This window comes from Chinchilla lanigera, unplaced genomic scaffold, assembly GCF_000276665.1.
Source record: "Chinchilla lanigera isolate Chin_1 unplaced genomic scaffold, ChiLan1.0 scaffold00106, whole genome shotgun sequence".
Taxonomy (NCBI): Eukaryota; Metazoa; Chordata; class Mammalia; order Rodentia; family Chinchillidae; genus Chinchilla; species Chinchilla lanigera.
Window position 1 is genome coordinate 958,181 of NW_004955507.1, and position 17,237 is coordinate 975,417.

The following is a 17,237-nucleotide window of genomic DNA, read 5'->3' on the forward strand; positions in this document are numbered from 1 at the left end:
TCTGCTTGTTGTTTGTGTACAGGAATGCTATTGATTTTTGAGTGTTGAGTTTGTATCCAGCTATGCTACTGAATTTAGTTATTAAATCTATAAGCCTTTTGATGGAGTTTTTGCGACCTTCTGCGTAGAGTATTGTGTCATCTGTAAATAATGATAATTTCACTTCTTCATTTCCTATCCTTATTCCTTTTATTTCTGTCTCTTGTCTAATTGCTCTGGCTGATATTTCCAGAACTATATTGAATAGGAGTGGTGACAGTGGACATCCTTGTCTTGTTCCTGACTTTAAAGGGAAAACTTTCAGTTTTTGACCATTTAGAATGACATTAGCTGTTGGTTTCTCATAGATGGCTTTTACTGGATTGAGGTAAAGTCCATCTATACCAATTTTCTGTAGGGTTTTTATCATGAATGCATGTTGAACTTTATCAAAAGCCTTTTCTATATCAATTGAGATGATCGTGTGATTTTTGTCTTTGCCTCTATTGATATGGTGTATTGCATTAATTGATCTGCACATATTGAACCACCCCTGCATTCCTGCGTTGAATCACACTTGGTCATGGTATATAATTTTCTTGATGATTTGTTGCATTCTTTTTGCTAGTGTTTTACTCAGAATTTTTGCATCTATGTTCATTAGAGAGATTGGCCTGTAGTTCTCTTTTTTGGTTGGGTCTTTCTTTGAGCTACATTCTTAGGCCTTTCTTGTTTTTTGTTCTGAGACAGGGTCTCACTAAATTGCCTAGGCTGGGCTTCAACTTGTGATCTTGCTGCCTCAGCCCCCCAGAGTTCTGGGATTACAGGTGTATACCACCGTGTCTGGTCTGGTCTGCGTAGTTAATTTTTAATGAAAGACTACTTTCATCAAAGCCTGGTTTTATCCAGATTTTCAGTGGTTCTCTGTTTTGTTCATGATGAAATCTGAATGTTTTAGCCCTGTAATTAGCCTATACCTTTCCAGCCTTATTTCTTATCATTTTTCCTATACTAGTGAAGCTGTTTCTTGATCTTTGCCTGCGCTTACTCGTCTTTGCTTGCTTCTTTCAATCCTTTCTACCTGTTGAAAAATGTTGATAGCTTTTGCTTCAGTTCTTATCCACCTGTTTGTTAACATCTTTGTCAATTATCTACCAGGGCTGCAAGTGATTTCTCTTACAAAGTGCTTTATATTTTGTTCAGACAACAGTCAAACAATATGGAGTAAGTTAATGTTAAAAAAGTCCTTCATTTCTAGCCCAATCTCTCAGAAAAGAAAATTATGATAGTTCAGAGTCCTCCAATTTTTCACTGCATTATTTAAAAATGTATAACTTAGTTTGATTATCTTCTTTTTGCTGCCTTGTTAGAATTCTACAGGATTCATGGTACTTGTTTGATTTGGGAGGATTTTAGGAATTAGTGCTATGCGCTTCATATTACATCATATAGGAAATACATACTGTTTGGTGATCTCTTTTGTAATATTTAGATGGATCAGTATGATTCAAATATTGTCCCTGAGTTTTTTTCTTTGCTGTTGATGAAATCCAGGGCCTTGCATGTACTAGAGAAGTGCTGTACCCCTGAGCTACATTCCACTCTTCCATAAATCTTTCAGTGAATTATTTTTACCAATCTCATTCATTTAAACTGTTATAATAGCTGTTTCATTGTTAATATAGCAAGATACCTTTCTAGATGTTTAAGGTCCATGCTCTGGAAGTGAACTGCCTGCTATTTATGGCTGTTGGTAAGTGAGCATGTAGCTTCCTGCCTCAGTTTTCACCTCTGTGAGGGTGAAGGAGTACATGTGTTAAGTGTTACCTGGGTGTGGTGACTCATGCCTGTTATTTTAGCACTCTGAGAGGCTAAGGCAGGAGGCTTGCAAGTTTAAGCCTAGCCTGGGCGATTTAGTGAGACCCTGTCTTAGAAAAAAACTAAAAGAAAGAAAAAGAAAAAAGGGCTGGGGGCATGTCAGTGTGAAGGATCTGAGTTTGATCCCCCGTACTGTGAGAAAAAGTCTGAAGTGTTTAATATAGTGCATAATACATACTAAGTGCCAGTGTTACTTATTATTAATATGTTGGCTTAGAAATTTGATTTTCCTATCTGTGGTTGTCATTTATTTGCACAGAAAATACTTCATTAGGTAGTATACATTGAACTCTCTGGCAATGAAAGCAAGTCACATTGTGGGACAACAGGGTATCATTTATATTATAACAAACATCTACTATCTTTAGTATCTAGTTTTTACTATGAAAAACATTAGCAGAAAAGGAATTTGTTGTACTGGAAGTTATAAAGGGGAGAAAATATACATATATATTTGCATATATTCCAGATCTTTGAGAAAATACCCAGGAGGGGGAGATATTCCAGATCTTTGAGAAAGAAGTCTCACTGTCCATGGTGGTACTTACCTGTAATCTCAGCTGCTTATGAGGCTTAGGCAGGAAGGTTGAGAATTTCAGGCTGGCCTTGGGCAATTTACCTAGACCCTATCTCAAAATAAAAAAATAAAAAGGGTCAAGAATATGGCTCAGTGCTCCCTGAGTTCAATACACAGGAAGGGAGGGAGGAAGGGAGGAAGTCAATAAAAGCCCAATATGATTCTATGATGGAACTGGAGATTGACTTAGTATATGGAAGGGGAGATATAGAACTCCAGATAATTATAAAACAGTAATACAAACCTTTATAAAGTGGCTGGAACCAACAAAATAAGCTGACGTTTATAGAGATCTTTAAAGACAACATAACTCATTTTAAAAGATGATATCTGATAAGATTAAGTTTCCAAAAAGAGTTCCAATATCATCAGATTTTTAAGTGGGATGGAACCATCAGTTCACATTTTACAAGTGAGTTGGAAAAGATATAATATTAGTATAAAAATTATAGATAGTGATAGGCAACTAGTAAGTGAAACATCTAACCACTTTAAATGTATTTAATTTTCTAAATGTAAATTCATGTGTGCTCTGATTGCCAGTGGACTTGCATGACTCATAAAATTGTTGAGTAATTCTTGAGAATGTCATAAAAATTTAATTGGTACCTGGAGATGATGCTAGCTTGGTTTTTTAGAGAGGGGGAGAATGTGGGTTCTAGAAATTATGATACAGTAAACTTGTTACTAATCTTTGGCAAATTTCTAGAAAGTTACAAACATTTATGAAAGAATGCTCAAATGGAGACATTTAAATATGTCTACCAAGAACATATTATATCAGATGAACTTCACTTCTGTTAATAGGATTATCAGGTTTGGTAAATTAGAGAAATATTAAAAACATTTCCTTGAGGACAGTTTTTGGCCATATTTTCTGATAATATGTACTGGTAGTGTTTAAATTTAGAATTATTAGGTATATTTGTTATAGTTAGATTTGTAACAGATTGAAGTACAAAAACCAGTATGTTGATTTTCACCCTTGAGAGAGATCTTCTAACCATTACAATGGGATTTTCTCTGTTTTGTCTCAACATTTCCATTGCTAATCTGGCTAAAAGAAAGTAGGGTTATGTGCTTGTAGCTTGTTAAAGATGGTGACTGATACCAGAGAAGACAATACAAAAGATATCCCTAAAACCTTTCATTTTTTGTGTTTCCTTTTCCTGACCTAGCATGTAATATTAATTCAAAATTTAGGTATTGCGGGAAAATGATTTTATTTTTTGTCTTCCCCGTATTTTTACCAAATTACTGTATTACTTCTATGTATTCCTTATTATACCATAATATCATTATAGGTTTAATAATAGGAACTGAGAATTGGATATGTCTCTACATTAAACTGTATATTCTTATGTACACTAGGAATATGAAGCACGAACAGGAAGAGCTTGTAAACCATCAACTCAGTCCTCAAGACGTAAAAATTTTGAATTTGAGCCACTTTCTACCACTGCCCTGATTCTTGAGGATCGACCATCGTAAGTACAGTATTTAGTTATCATCAGGAGTGCCATTTATATTTTAAGTGTAGATTTAATTTTGTTCACTATTTCATTTAAAAGATATCAAGAAATTAGATACAGAAAAGGATTTATTTTTTTAAGAATTTATTTTTTTTAAATTTTAAGATCCCAATCATATATCCTAAAATGGGGAGAACATATTGTTGATGTGGAAACCTCATGTGTATTTTCTAGAAGTCTCTATGAGCCAAAATATGAAACAAAATCTTGGCTTTTGCCAGGTGTTCTTGGTATATCAACAGAACTGTGCAACCATCATCACAATCAATTTTAGAACTTTTTCATTTCCTCAAAGAAAAACCCTGTATGCTTCAGCACTCTGCATTTCTCTCAACCCGCTCAGTTCCAGTCCTAGGCAACAAATCTACTTTTTGTCTCTGTAAGTTTGACTATTTTAGATACTCCATGCGAATGGAGTTCAGAATGTATGGTCTTTTGTGTCTGGCTTTTAAAAGAAACAGAATTTTAACATAGTATTTAAGACAGTATTTAGCATAGTTAAGATTCACTCATGTGATAGCATGCATTAATACTTCATTCTTTTTTTTTCAAAGAGACAAAATACCCCAATAAAAATGATATAAAATTTCAAAACAAGATGATAGGAAATTAACAATGGTTATTATATTGCATATTGTTATCTTCAAAGTAGTTGTTCATGGGCGAGGGATATAGCACAGTGTCTGCCTGGCAAGCTCAAGGTCTTGAATTTGATTCTCTGTACCACATACAAAAAAGTAGTTGCTCAGATTACCAGGTACAGGAATGCAAAATTGATCAGACAGTATAAACACTAACAGTTCCTTTCAATGAACTAATAGAAATTAGTAGTACAGTTATCTTAGCTATCTTGTGTTTATGTAAATATCTTTTTTTCCTCTTCCTTCATAAATACTTTTTTTAAAAAAAAAATTCTCCTAAAAAGTTCTTGCTAATGTCTTCCCAAGAGCTTTTAAAAATGTCATGTAAAAAGTTCTGTTTTAGACCAGTCTTTCTTGTTATTATACTGTGTTTCACACCTGTGTCTTTGTGCCTTCATGACTTTTCTCATGTTACTATCCCCACTTGAAAAGCATTTGTCTTATTTCTACTTTTCACCAGCTTAGTCCTTTAAGAGGTAGGGTTCTCTTTTATATAAGGTCTTTCTTGACTTCTTCAGTCTTTGGCAATATCTGCTTCTGTAGCGTTTTCTTAAAGCATGTACAGTAGTTCCTTGAAACAGTGTACCATGAAATTATTTCCACACAGTATACTTGGCATAATAACTTTGTGAGATCAGTTATCAAAAATGTATGTCTTATTTTTTCAACCTACTATTGAATTAAAATTAATATGTTAATTATAATATGTATTGTAGTTTTTTCTGTTCCTGTTTGTTTATATGCAATTTAGAGATTGAATTAGATCTTCCACTCAAGTCTGAAATGCTGTAATAATGAACAATTTTATCTTTTTTAAAAATGGGAAGGGCCTTTTTGGGGCAAGAAGCAATTTATGTGACTTATTTAAACTTGTATGTGTAAAACCAATAGTCTTTCCATGTTTTGGGAATATAGGAATTTTAGTAGGATAAAACCAGGTAGAAATACACCTGTATAGCCAGAGTACTAAGTGGAAGTCCCACTATCTCTCCCTGAACGCCCTTGTAGCAGGTTGGGGCCAACTAGCACCCATACAACCACAGGTTGAGAAATAGAGTAGAGACCGGGATAATCTTAAGAGATTTCTTCTATTTATGGATGCAAGCAGGTTCAAAATAGCTGTCTTATTTTGGAGTCTAACGTACTAGTAATGCCACAATATCAGTTTTGAGGTTTTATCTGTGAGGAAGGGTGAAGAAAGAGGCAGATTAATACAGATTGCAGTGTGAAAGAGGCAGGGAATTGATGTGGAAACAACCTTTTCCATAATCTGGAGTGATAATATAAGAAGGATTTCTCCCTCTAAAGGAAGTTTGTGAATTGATTCTACTTCTTTTTTCTTGGTTTCTGTAATTTGTGGAAGCATCCAGAATTGATTGATTTCATATGTTTTTGAAGTTTTTTGTTTACAAATGGAGTTATTATAGCATTTAATTATCTGAAGTCTTATTTAGAAATTTCATATAGAGGAATTTCTGGGGTTATTTTTGATTTTGTGGTGTCTTCTTCAGACAAGATCTGTCACTATGCAGTTCATGCTGCCTTTGAACTCACTGTGTAGCCCAGTCTGGCCAGTCCCTCTTATTGCGTTATTGCCTAAAGCAGAAGTTTTAAGGTTTTTCTCCTTTCTACAATATTTGAGAAGAAAGGAAGAGGTAGAATGTATACTTTGAAAGTCTGTCACATACTTTTCCCCATTCTAGATTGTTGAAAAGAAAAAAAAAATTGAACATTTAGGGGTGTAGGATATAACTCAGCCTAACTCACGGGCACAGCCCCTGCCTGGCAAGCACGAGGTCCTGAGTTTGATTCCTGGTACACACACACACACACAAAAGAAAACAAGAATAAAATAAGTAGAAATAAATTTTTTTGAAGAGATAATATTGGTGCTCATTTTTTAAAAACCTAGACATTTATGTAGTAATGGTTTTGTATTTTTGTATGTGTGAATCACTGACTATGAAACCAATGAATTGATAAAGTAAAACAGATACAGATGCAAAGGACTAATTGGCAGATTTTTAGGGAGAATCTCATATTAATACTCTAAGGCTGGGCGTGGTGGTGCATGCCTGTAGTCTCAGCACTCAGGAGGCTGACGAAGGAAGATTGCCGTGAGTTTAAGGCCAGCATGGGCTACATGGAGAGACTGTCTCAAAACAAAACAAAAAAAAACCCAAAAAGTAAACAACTCTAAGAAGTAGAAAGCAGTTTGGCACTTGGCATAAAGGTATACCTATACTTACCGCATGACCAGGGATTCTACTCCTAGGTATTTACTCAAAAGAAATGAAAGCAATGCCCATATGAAAACATTAATAGTTACAATAGCTTTATTCATAATGACCTCAAACTGGAAACAACCCAAATGTCTATCCCTGTGGATAAATGGGATACTTTTCAGTAATTAAAAGGAATGTATTATGAATATATCATGGATAATTTTCAAAAATAGGTTGAACATGAGAAATTAGACACAAAAGAGTTTAAAGGGAACAAACTTTCTGATAGAAATCAGAGAAGTGATTTCAAATGATCAGATATAAATATTGGGTCTACGCAAGGTTGTGAGTTCGGTTCCCGGTACCAGAGAAACACCAAAAAAAAAAAAAAAAAAAAAAAAAAAAATTGGGTCTAGACAGTTCAGAAGAAACTTTGGGGTATGAAGGAAATTTTTTTAATTAAGTTTATTGATAAAGTTTAGGTATACATAATGATGATCACAATTGTCATAGGGAATTTGAACCTGTACGTAACATATCTTAGTTCCTCGTTTTTTTCCATTTCCCCCCACTAAAGGGAATGTTCATATGTATTGATTGTTGTGTTCATTGCACAAATATATACAGTTGTCAGAACTCATAAATATTCATTTGTTTTCAAATAAATTATATTTCAAAAAATTGATTAAAATACTCTAGTAAGTTTATAAATAACTTAAAATATTGCCTGAGATAAAATGTTTAAATATGTATAAATTTGTAGACACATGAAATATGTGTACAATACATACAACAAGTACTAAGAAACTGGATTCTGATTTTCTTGTAAAATGCTGTGGGTTTTTTTTATGGGCTTCCCTTTATTGATGTATGAAATAAGAATGTGGGATAGAGGGGCTGGGGATTTAGCTCAGCGGCAAAGCGCCTGCCTGGCAAGCGCAAGGTCGTGAGTTCGGTTCCCGGTACCGGAGAAAAACCAAAAAAAAAAAAAGAATGTGGGATAGAAATTTTTTGCATGTAGCTCTGAAAAAGTAATGTGTAATTTAAATACTAATCTTTTAGAAATTGGCTTGACCGAGTAAATTTTTTTTCCAGAAATCTTCCTTCCAAATCTGTGGAAGAAGCTTTACGTCATCGACAAGAATATGATGAGATGGTGGCTGAGGCTAAAAAACGAGGTATAAATTTTTTTCGTCTTGCTTTTTTAAAAAAATTTTTCATTTTTATTAGTACATGTTTCTAGTACGTAATGATTACATTTAGTTGGGAGTTGGTACATGTATATAACACATCTTAATTATTTTTTCATTCTCTACCCCTTCCATTTCTTGGTCCTGCTAAAGGTCTAGCTCCATTTTTTTCTACCGATTCTTTTGTTCCCCTTCCTTTTCTTTCTTCCCAACCCTGTGTTGTTCCATTTGAAAAACAGCCCTACGTCCTATTATCTATTCTTTCATTCTTTATTTATATTTTGAGTTTCTCATATAAGAGAAACTATTTGATTTTTAAGCTTGTGTGTCTGACTTATTTTACTTAATATTATGGTCTCATTTACCTACAGATGACTCGTTTATTCTTTATTTTTTATGGCAGAGTAGTACTCCATTATGTATAAATACAGTACCACATTTTCTTTATCTGTGTATTTCTTGATGGGCATATAGAACATTTCCATGATTTAGCTATTATGAATTGTGCTGCTCTGGATATCCATGTATCACTGTAATATGATGTCTTTAACCCTTTTAGGAAGATACCTAGAAGGGAGTGACTTGGTCAAATAGAATTTTTATTATTAGTTTTTTGAGGAAAGTTTATAATGATTTCCATAGTAGTTGCACTGGTTTACATTCCCACCAACTATGTAGAAGGGTTTCTTTTTCCTAGCAACCTTGACAGCATTTGCTGTAATTTGATTTCTTTATGATAGCTGTTCTTTCTGGAGTAAGATGGAATCCCAGTGTTGTTTCAATTTACATTTCTTTAATATCCAGTGATGTTGAACATTTTTTATGTATTTATTGGCCATTTGTATTTCTTCTGACAAGTGTCTGTTCATTTCAGTTGCCCATTTTTTGATTGGGTCTTTTATTTGGGGTGGAGTCTAAAGTGTTTGAGTTCTTTATATAGTCTAGATTGGTCTTCTCTCCAAGGTATAGCTGGCAAAATTATTTTTCCATTCTGTAGGTTGTCTCTTTGCTCTGTTGTTTCTTTTGCTATGCTGAAGCTTTTAATTTGATATGATGCCATTTGTTGATACTTGGTGTCATTAGAGCTGGTTCTGAAAGTCCTTGCCTATGCCTGTGTCTTCAAGAGTTTTACCTATTTTATCTTCTAGTACATTGTTTCTGTTTTAACATTAGGTCTTTGATCTACTTTGATTTTTAGTGTACGACATTGTGAGATGTATGGGTCTATATTCAGTCTTCTGCATGTGGATAGCTAGTTTTCTCAGAACCATTTATTAGAGAGGCTTTCTTTCTTCCAGTGTATATTTTTGGCTCCTTTGTCAAAGATCAAATAGCTGAATGTGCCTGGGGTTATGTCTGCTTCCTCTTCTCTATTCCATTAATCCATGTGTCTCTTTTGTGCCAGTGCCATGCTGTTTTTGACACTGTAGCTTTGTAGTAGAACTTCAAATCCAGGATTGTGATGCCTCCTGCTTTGATTTTGTTACTCAGGATTGCTTTTGCTATTCTGGGTTTCTTGTTGTTCTATGTGAATTTAGGATAGTATAAAATTTAACTTCAAAGCCAAGTGTAGTGGCAAGCAGGTATAATCACAGCACCCTGGGAAGCTGAGGTAGGAAGAGCCTAAATTTGAGTTCTGCCTGGGTAGTTAAGGAAGACTATGGCTCAAAATAAAAATGTAAAATAGGATTGTGATGTAGCTTAGTGAAAATGCCCTGGGTTTACTCCTCAGTACTACCATCCCCTCAAACATATATATGGTATAATTTACTAACTTTTTATTTATTTATAGTTTATTTTAGTAGTACATGTTTGCAGTACATGAAGTTTACATTTCACATTGGGAAGTAGGTACATGTACATAATAGAGTTTGTTTCTTTTTCAAATCCCTTCTCTTTTCCCACTCACCTCCCTCCTTCTGCCATTTTCATTCTTACTCTTATTATTATTCTTAGCTCATGTTTATGACATATATTGTTAACATACACTGAGGTTGTTAGGTTCCTGTACATCACATATTTTAATTCTTCTTACTGCTTCCCCTCCACCTTCACTCTCAGGCTCCTGAACCCTTTCCCATTTGCAAGAGATATTTCCCCTTGTTTCCATCTGTCCATCTTTTATTATTCTCTTTGTACTTTGTCTATTCAAATGAGAGATAACATATAGTATTAATATACTGACTTTAACAAATTAGCTTCTACAGAGAGATGGCTAGTGAAATTGATCAAGTCTATCCTCAAGGAGATAGTGAATTCTTGTTTATCTCTACTACTTTTTAATTAGGTTTTTTGTTGCTTTTTCATTGCTGGGATTGGGCCCGGGGCCTTAAGTACTTTTACAAAATTAATATAAGCAAAAGGTAGCAGACTGTCTATAAAGGATTTTAAAAGTATAGTCATAAAACTTGGACTGTTAATTATCTTAATTTATAAGTGAAGATGATCGGGAATTTATTCCTGCATTTTATTTTTTATAATGCTTAGTCTTGATTTTACAATTTAATGATTTTAACATTGTGAAATAACTTAATTTCTTTTCTTCTTTTTTTTGCTTTTTGTTTTCCTTCTGGTACCAGGAATTGAACTCATGACCTTGCGCTTGCCAGGCAGGCGCTGTGCCACTGAGATAAATCCACAGCCCCCAAAATAACTTTCTATGTGGCAGTGAGAATATAATTTAAAGCTAAAATTTATTTTTGTGATTTACAAAGTCTCGCCAGAGTCCCAGTTTTCTCATTTAATGAGTGTAAATTTACATATTTTATTCATTTTCTTCTTCAACCAAAAAATAATATAAGGATAATATATTATTTACTGACTATGTTAGTTTAGGATAAATATACATTTTTAGAAGATATTACACAGCTGCCTATTTTTAGACCTATACCTTAGTAACAACTGATTGTTCTTCCTTTGACTTAAATGAAAAGAATGTAGCCGGGCGCACTGGCGCGCCCCTGTAGTCCCAGCTACTTGGGAGGCTGAGCAGTGGGAGGATTACTTGAGTCCAGGAGTTCTGGGCTGCAGTGCGCTATGCCGATGGGGTGTCTGCACTAAGTTCAGCATCAATATGGTGACCTCCCGGGAGTGGGGGACCACCAGGTAGCCTAAGGAGGGGTGAACCGGCCTAGGTCGGAAAAGAATGTAATAATATACTGTTTTGCTTTATGTTACTATTTTGGAAGTGAAGTTCTTTCTATATGTTAAAACAGGATACTTAAGGTCAGTGTTTCTATAGCTTTCTAAAATGCCTAATTCATTAAACATTAACTGAGTGTATTTTACTCTTCCCTCCCTTAACTTTTCTTCCTCTCTTTACCCAGATATTCTACTTGAGAAATCCTCTAATAGTTAAGTAGAAGAAAGGGGTTTTGATCTCACTCATTTGTATTGAAATAATTCTTACTTATTTAAAACAGAAATTAAAGAAGCACATAAAAGAAAAAGAATAATGAAAGAGCGATTTAAACAAGAAGAAAATATTGCAAATGCAATGGTAATTTGGATCAATGAAATATTGCCCAATTGGGAAGTAATGTAAGTAAGCAGACTTTTCCTAAATTTTAGGTTGTCCCCAAAGATCTTTATATTTTTATTACTTATCACTGTGTATCTTACGCTTCGGCTAAGTTACACTATTAACCCAGTGCCTCAAAAATCTCCATGCTTATCTCTATGTCTTTGCTTTTACAAATCCCTCAGGCTCTAATATGTCCTTCTCTCACCATCCTCTGTGCCTTTCAAAAATTGTACCTATTCTTTGAGACCCATGCAAAATGCCAATTGATTCATGAGTTTTTCAGTTTTTTCAGTTATGATATGTTCTTTGTTCTGATACACCATTCATTGTAAGATGCATTATTGATGTAATGACAGGTTTTTGAAAAGAACATATTAAATCATATATATTCATTATAAGATATATATATATTTTGTTTTTTGTTTTTTGTTTTTCTCCGGTACCGGGAACCGAACTCACGACCTTGTGCTTGCCAGGCAGGCGCTTTTGCTGCTGAGCTAAATCCCCAGCCCCATTATAAGATATATTTATCAATTGTTTTTTTTTTTAAGAAATAAAAGAAGGAAAACATGTTAACAAACAGACATCCACTTATACAATAGCATAAGAACAATACAAACAAAACAGAGTTGCAGACAAAGTTGTAGGAAATGAACAATGGTTGTTGTATTACTTATTGATATCTTCAAAGTGGTTTCTCAAGAAAACAAATAGAGACATACAAGATTGATCAAACAAGTAATCATTAACTGTTCCTTTCTGTGAAGCAATATAAGACAGTAATACAACTATGTTAGCTATCCTGTATATACATACTTACATAATTTCCCCTTCTTTCCCTTCTCTTTTCCCACACCCCAGTTGCCCTTTACTTATGAGCATTTTCCTTTCATTTCACAATGTCTATCATACCTCTTAGTTTTTATTCACTCTTTCAGGTCTTACACTAGTGAGACAATACGATTCTTACACATGCTATCAATTGTTAACTACTGAAATATTTTTAATATGCCTCCCTCATCAAGGTTCATATTATATATAATCTTTCCCTTCTGAAAATGTCCCACTGTTGAAACTATTATACTTCCTGCCCTATTTTGCCTTTAATTTTTTTGCTGTTTTTGTATATGGATGGAGGGGTGGTGATATCTCAGCAATGCCTGGTATAGGATATACATTGATAATTTATTGAATATTGCTTGTGACAGATAGAGTAGTCCCCTTTATTTAGTTTCACTTTCTGCAGTTTCAGTTACCTTCTGGTCATCTGCAGTCTGAAAATATTAAATGGAAAATCCCACAAATAAATAATTCAACAGTTTTAAATTGCATACCATTCTGAGAGAATACTGAAACTCTGTGCCATTCTGCTCTGTCCTGGTTGTAAATTATCCCCATTGACTAGCATATCCATACTTATCCACTGTCTTTCCATTAGTTACTTAGGAGGGTTTCATTTATCAGATCTACTGTCATGGTATTGCAGTGCTTATGTCAAAACAATCCTTATTTTACTTAATAATGGCCCCAAACACAACAATAGGGATGCTCACAATTTAGATGCTGTCCTTTAAGTGAAAGGACATTTTGAGAGACAGAGACCACATTCATATAACTTTTATTGCAGAGTATATTGTTATAACTGTTCTTTTTGTTATTGCTTGCTGTTGTTAATCTTTTACTATGCCTGATTTATAAATTCAGCTTTATTATGAGTATGTATGCATGGGCAAAAATTTTAAGCATACACTAGAGGATTTGCAATTTATTGCCTGCAGACTGGGGGGAGGAGGACTGCTATATTCTTTTAGGGTCTTTACGAAAGTAATTTTTTTTCTTCCAACTTTTATAAGGTATATATATTTATTTTTTTACTCAAACATTTATCTTACAGGGAAGCTTATGGTTAGAGAGGTTAAGTGATTTGCCCAAGGTTATGCAATTAGTGAATGACTACACTAGATTTGAACTCAAGTCTATCTGACTCTAAAGCCTAAACTCATTCAGCACCCTACTACCCCCCTCAAAGCCTAGTGCTATACCCAAAGTAGATTCCTTGTGATTTTTTATTTGATATTGAATTGGCAAAACATTTTTATGTCCCTTTTATCCTGTGTTTTGGATAATTCTCCACACATTTTTGATTCTCTTATTGTATAAATGGCATCTCTCAAAGGCAGCTCCCTTTAAAGTACTATTGTTTTTCTTTGAGGAAATATATATTTTGTAGGCTTTTCTTGCTTGTATGAAAACCAGAGGAAGAATGCATTATATACTTAATTCTCTGTGTTCTTAAAAATCATCTAGTCACTTGGTCATAGGTAAACCATCATGCAACTAGTATTTTTGGTATAAAAAGTAACTTTCTCCTTTTCTCTCCTCCTTTAATTCTAGGCGTAGTACAAGAAGAGTTCGAGAATTGTGGTGGCAGGGATTGCCCCCTAGTGTTCGTGGGAAAGTTTGGAGTCTAGCTGTAGGAAATGAACTAAATATCACTCCTGGTTTGTATTCCATGTTCAGTTACTCCCACACATACAAATAGTCATCTCCAGAATTATAAAGCAGATGAATAGAGTGCCACTGAAAAAGCACTACCATAAATAATATTATTTGAAGAGCATGCTTGACCTCCCCTTGTATGATTTAATAAATTACTATATTTCATATTACATAAATTGTTTTTTCTTTAAATTCTAACTGTTGGTAAAAATCTTGACATATAATATCCTGAGCATAGGTAATTTCAAACACTGTTGAGATTCTGTATGGCATGAATGAGTAAGTATGTGCCAAGAAAAAGAAATAATCTTGTGAAAAAAACTTGTTCTTTTTCTCAAAAAATATAAATGATGGGGAAGGCTAGAAAATTTATTTTCCTTTTTCTCTATCCAAACTTATCCTTTTGGAGTTTTTTTTTTTAATTTAAAAATTTTAATGTTTAAAAAACAGAAAAGGAAGTAAAGAGATTCTCAAGTTCTTATTTTTCTTAGGTTTCTTAACATATAGAGGAATTTAGAGTATTTTTTTAATAAAAATATTTAGATTGAATTAGGATCATATCAAATTGAGGAAAATAAGATAATTTTAAAAGGTGCTAAAATGGTCTTAGTGATAATGTTAATGCTAGACAGTTAATATACTAGACCACAAAAAGAGCTGGGTTTCTTAGTAATACAAATAATATATTGTTGCCATTACTTTTAAGGGTTTCCTTTTCATGGTTATCAAAAGATGCAGGCAGTGTCTTCCTCCATACTTTTTTTATTTGTTCGTTTTTTGAGACAGGGTCTCACATGGAGTTCAGTCTGGCCTTGAACTCCTGGCAATTCTTCTGCCTCAGCATCCTGAATGCTCAGATTAAAAACTTTTTTGATCCTATTGTAAGCATTATTAGCAATTTGGTATCTGATCTTCCAGATCTTTTTTCTATATGCATAAAAAGTGTGTATCTTTTTATATATGATACTTTTTATTTTTCTGAAAAGAGGAGTTTATGTCATAAGATGATTCTGTGGCTTGCTGTTTTCATGCTAATCTTTCTTGACTATCTTATGCTAGTACCTACAAGTATCCCTCATATGTATTATAGCACCATTGTATTCCACAGTTTGGCTGTTCTATTTACTTTCATTGTGTGAACCAAATCAAAGGTATATGGATTTGTTGGTTTTGTTTTTTTTTGAGGCAGGGTCTTGCAATGTAGTTCAGGCTGGTCTAGACTCACGATGTAGCCCAGGCTGGCCTCAAACTTGGCTGCAGTCCTCTTGCTTTGGCCTATAGAGTGCTGGGATTACAGTCATGCAGCAGCACACCGGGCAAAGATATATGTTAAAACAATATAAAATAAGTATTTTGTCTCTCAGATTAAAACATTAAAATAAGAATTATGTAGATGGAATGAGAATAAAGATAATTTAGAAATATTTACCAAAAGTCTGATAAAATAACATTTGACTTACGTATTCCAGTTTTAAGAATTTAAAGAAATAAGCAGGATTGGGTGCAAAGCCTTTTTTACAAGGATATTCATTATAGCCATCATCATTTGTATGACCGGCCAGAATTATAACAAAAATCTAAATATACTTAATCCTAAAAGTGATGTCAACTTTGGATATAATGATGTATGATTTTTTCTTTTTTGGAACTGAGGGTTGGACTCAGGGCTTTTACACTGAGCTACATCCCCAGGTCTTTTGAATTTTTGAGATAGTTGCTAGATTGTTAAATTGCCCAGCCTGGGTTCAGATTTTGATCTTTCTGTCTCAGCCTCTTAGATTACTAAAATTAGAGATATGCATCACCACTCCTGGCTAAAGATTATGTATTGTTTTTTAAACTGACTTTCACAATTATTCTGTAATGAAAAATAACTTTTAAAAACTTTTAAAAGTAGTATAATAGAAGAATTAAAAGTTTTAATTTACTTTAAACAAGGATAGATTTTATATGATTTAACTATTCTCTTCAAATAAAAGTTTTTTTTTCTCCCCTTTGCTTGGAACAGATTGAAAGGAAATGTATTTAGATTATAGGCAGAGCTTTCAGTTAGATTTTTTTTAAGGACTTGATTGGTGGTATTTGAAATTTTGTTTGCAGTTTTTCTTTTGTTGCTGTTGATAGATTTGGCTTTAGAATATGAGGTACATTGACAGTTTAGACATTAAAATATTGGTTAAATAGGTGTAAACATTTGTGACACAGTAATCCAGTTTTTTTTTTTTAAGCTGAGTATGCTGGCACATACCTAAAATCCCAGCCCTCTGGAAGCTGAGGCAGGAAGATATAAATTCAAGCCCAACTTGGATGATTTAGCAACTTGGTATAGCTACTTAGCAAGACTAAGTCTATTGTTATAAAATGAAAAGAGCTAGGATTGTAGCTCAGTGTGGAGGCCCTGGGTTCAGTAGCACATGCATACACACAAACATTAAAATTTTTTTTTCTTACTCTGTGAAAAAAGGAACATATTCATAATCAAATAGTAAGAGTTACAGTAGTGAGGCTGGGGATATACCTTAGTGGCATAAGTACCTGCCTGGCAAGCACAAGGTCCTGAGTTTGATTCTCAGTACCAAAAAAAAAAAAAAACCAAACAAACAAAAAAAGAGTTACAACAGTTATTACACTGTGTATTGTTGTCTTCAGAGAAGTACAGGTCAGGGCCAGGGATATAGCTCAGCAGCACGAGAGCCTTCCTGGCAAGCGTGAAGTTGTGAGTTTGATTCCCAGTACCAAAAAAGAAAAAGAAAAAAAAAGTAGTACAGGTCATAAACTAAAAAGGTTCTTACAAAAAAAGAAACCGATAGTAATACAAACTTCCTTTTCAACAAATTAAAATAAACTTACAAATGAAGTAAATTAGCATATATATTGAGATATTTTTAAAACAATGGGATATGTAATATGAAGAAGTATTTGAACTTCTGTCTTCTTCCTATATCTCTTCTATTTTGCTCTTTATGTGTGTTTATTTTCCTTTTTTTAAGTTTGTAAGTTACAAAGTTTTGAGAGATGATCATTTTTTCAAAGTAATTTTAGGTTTTCTCTATTAAACATATATTTAGGAATGAAATTCATTCTTTTTCATTAGAGGTGAGAAAGACACTAAATTTTGACTTAAGTAAATTTTGTATACTCTTGTTTACTTTTTTTTTTTTTTTTTTTTTGGTGCATACGAGATCCTGGTAGG

At 33.6% G+C, this 17,237-nt stretch overlaps 1 protein-coding gene across 1 annotated transcript in view; it reads left to right on the plus strand.

Annotated features, from left to right (window-relative positions):
• Positions 1-17,237, plus strand: part of Tbc1d12 (TBC1 domain family, member 12) — a gene marked incomplete in the record, with an annotated part of 102,988 nt that overhangs the window by 70,283 nt on the left and 15,468 nt on the right. The window contains 4 exon segments of the mRNA XM_013506205.1: positions 3,806-3,921; positions 7,928-8,010; positions 11,445-11,562; positions 13,940-14,046. Coding sequence (XP_013361659.1) covers positions 3,806-3,921; positions 7,928-8,010; positions 11,445-11,562; positions 13,940-14,046 — 424 coding nt within the window.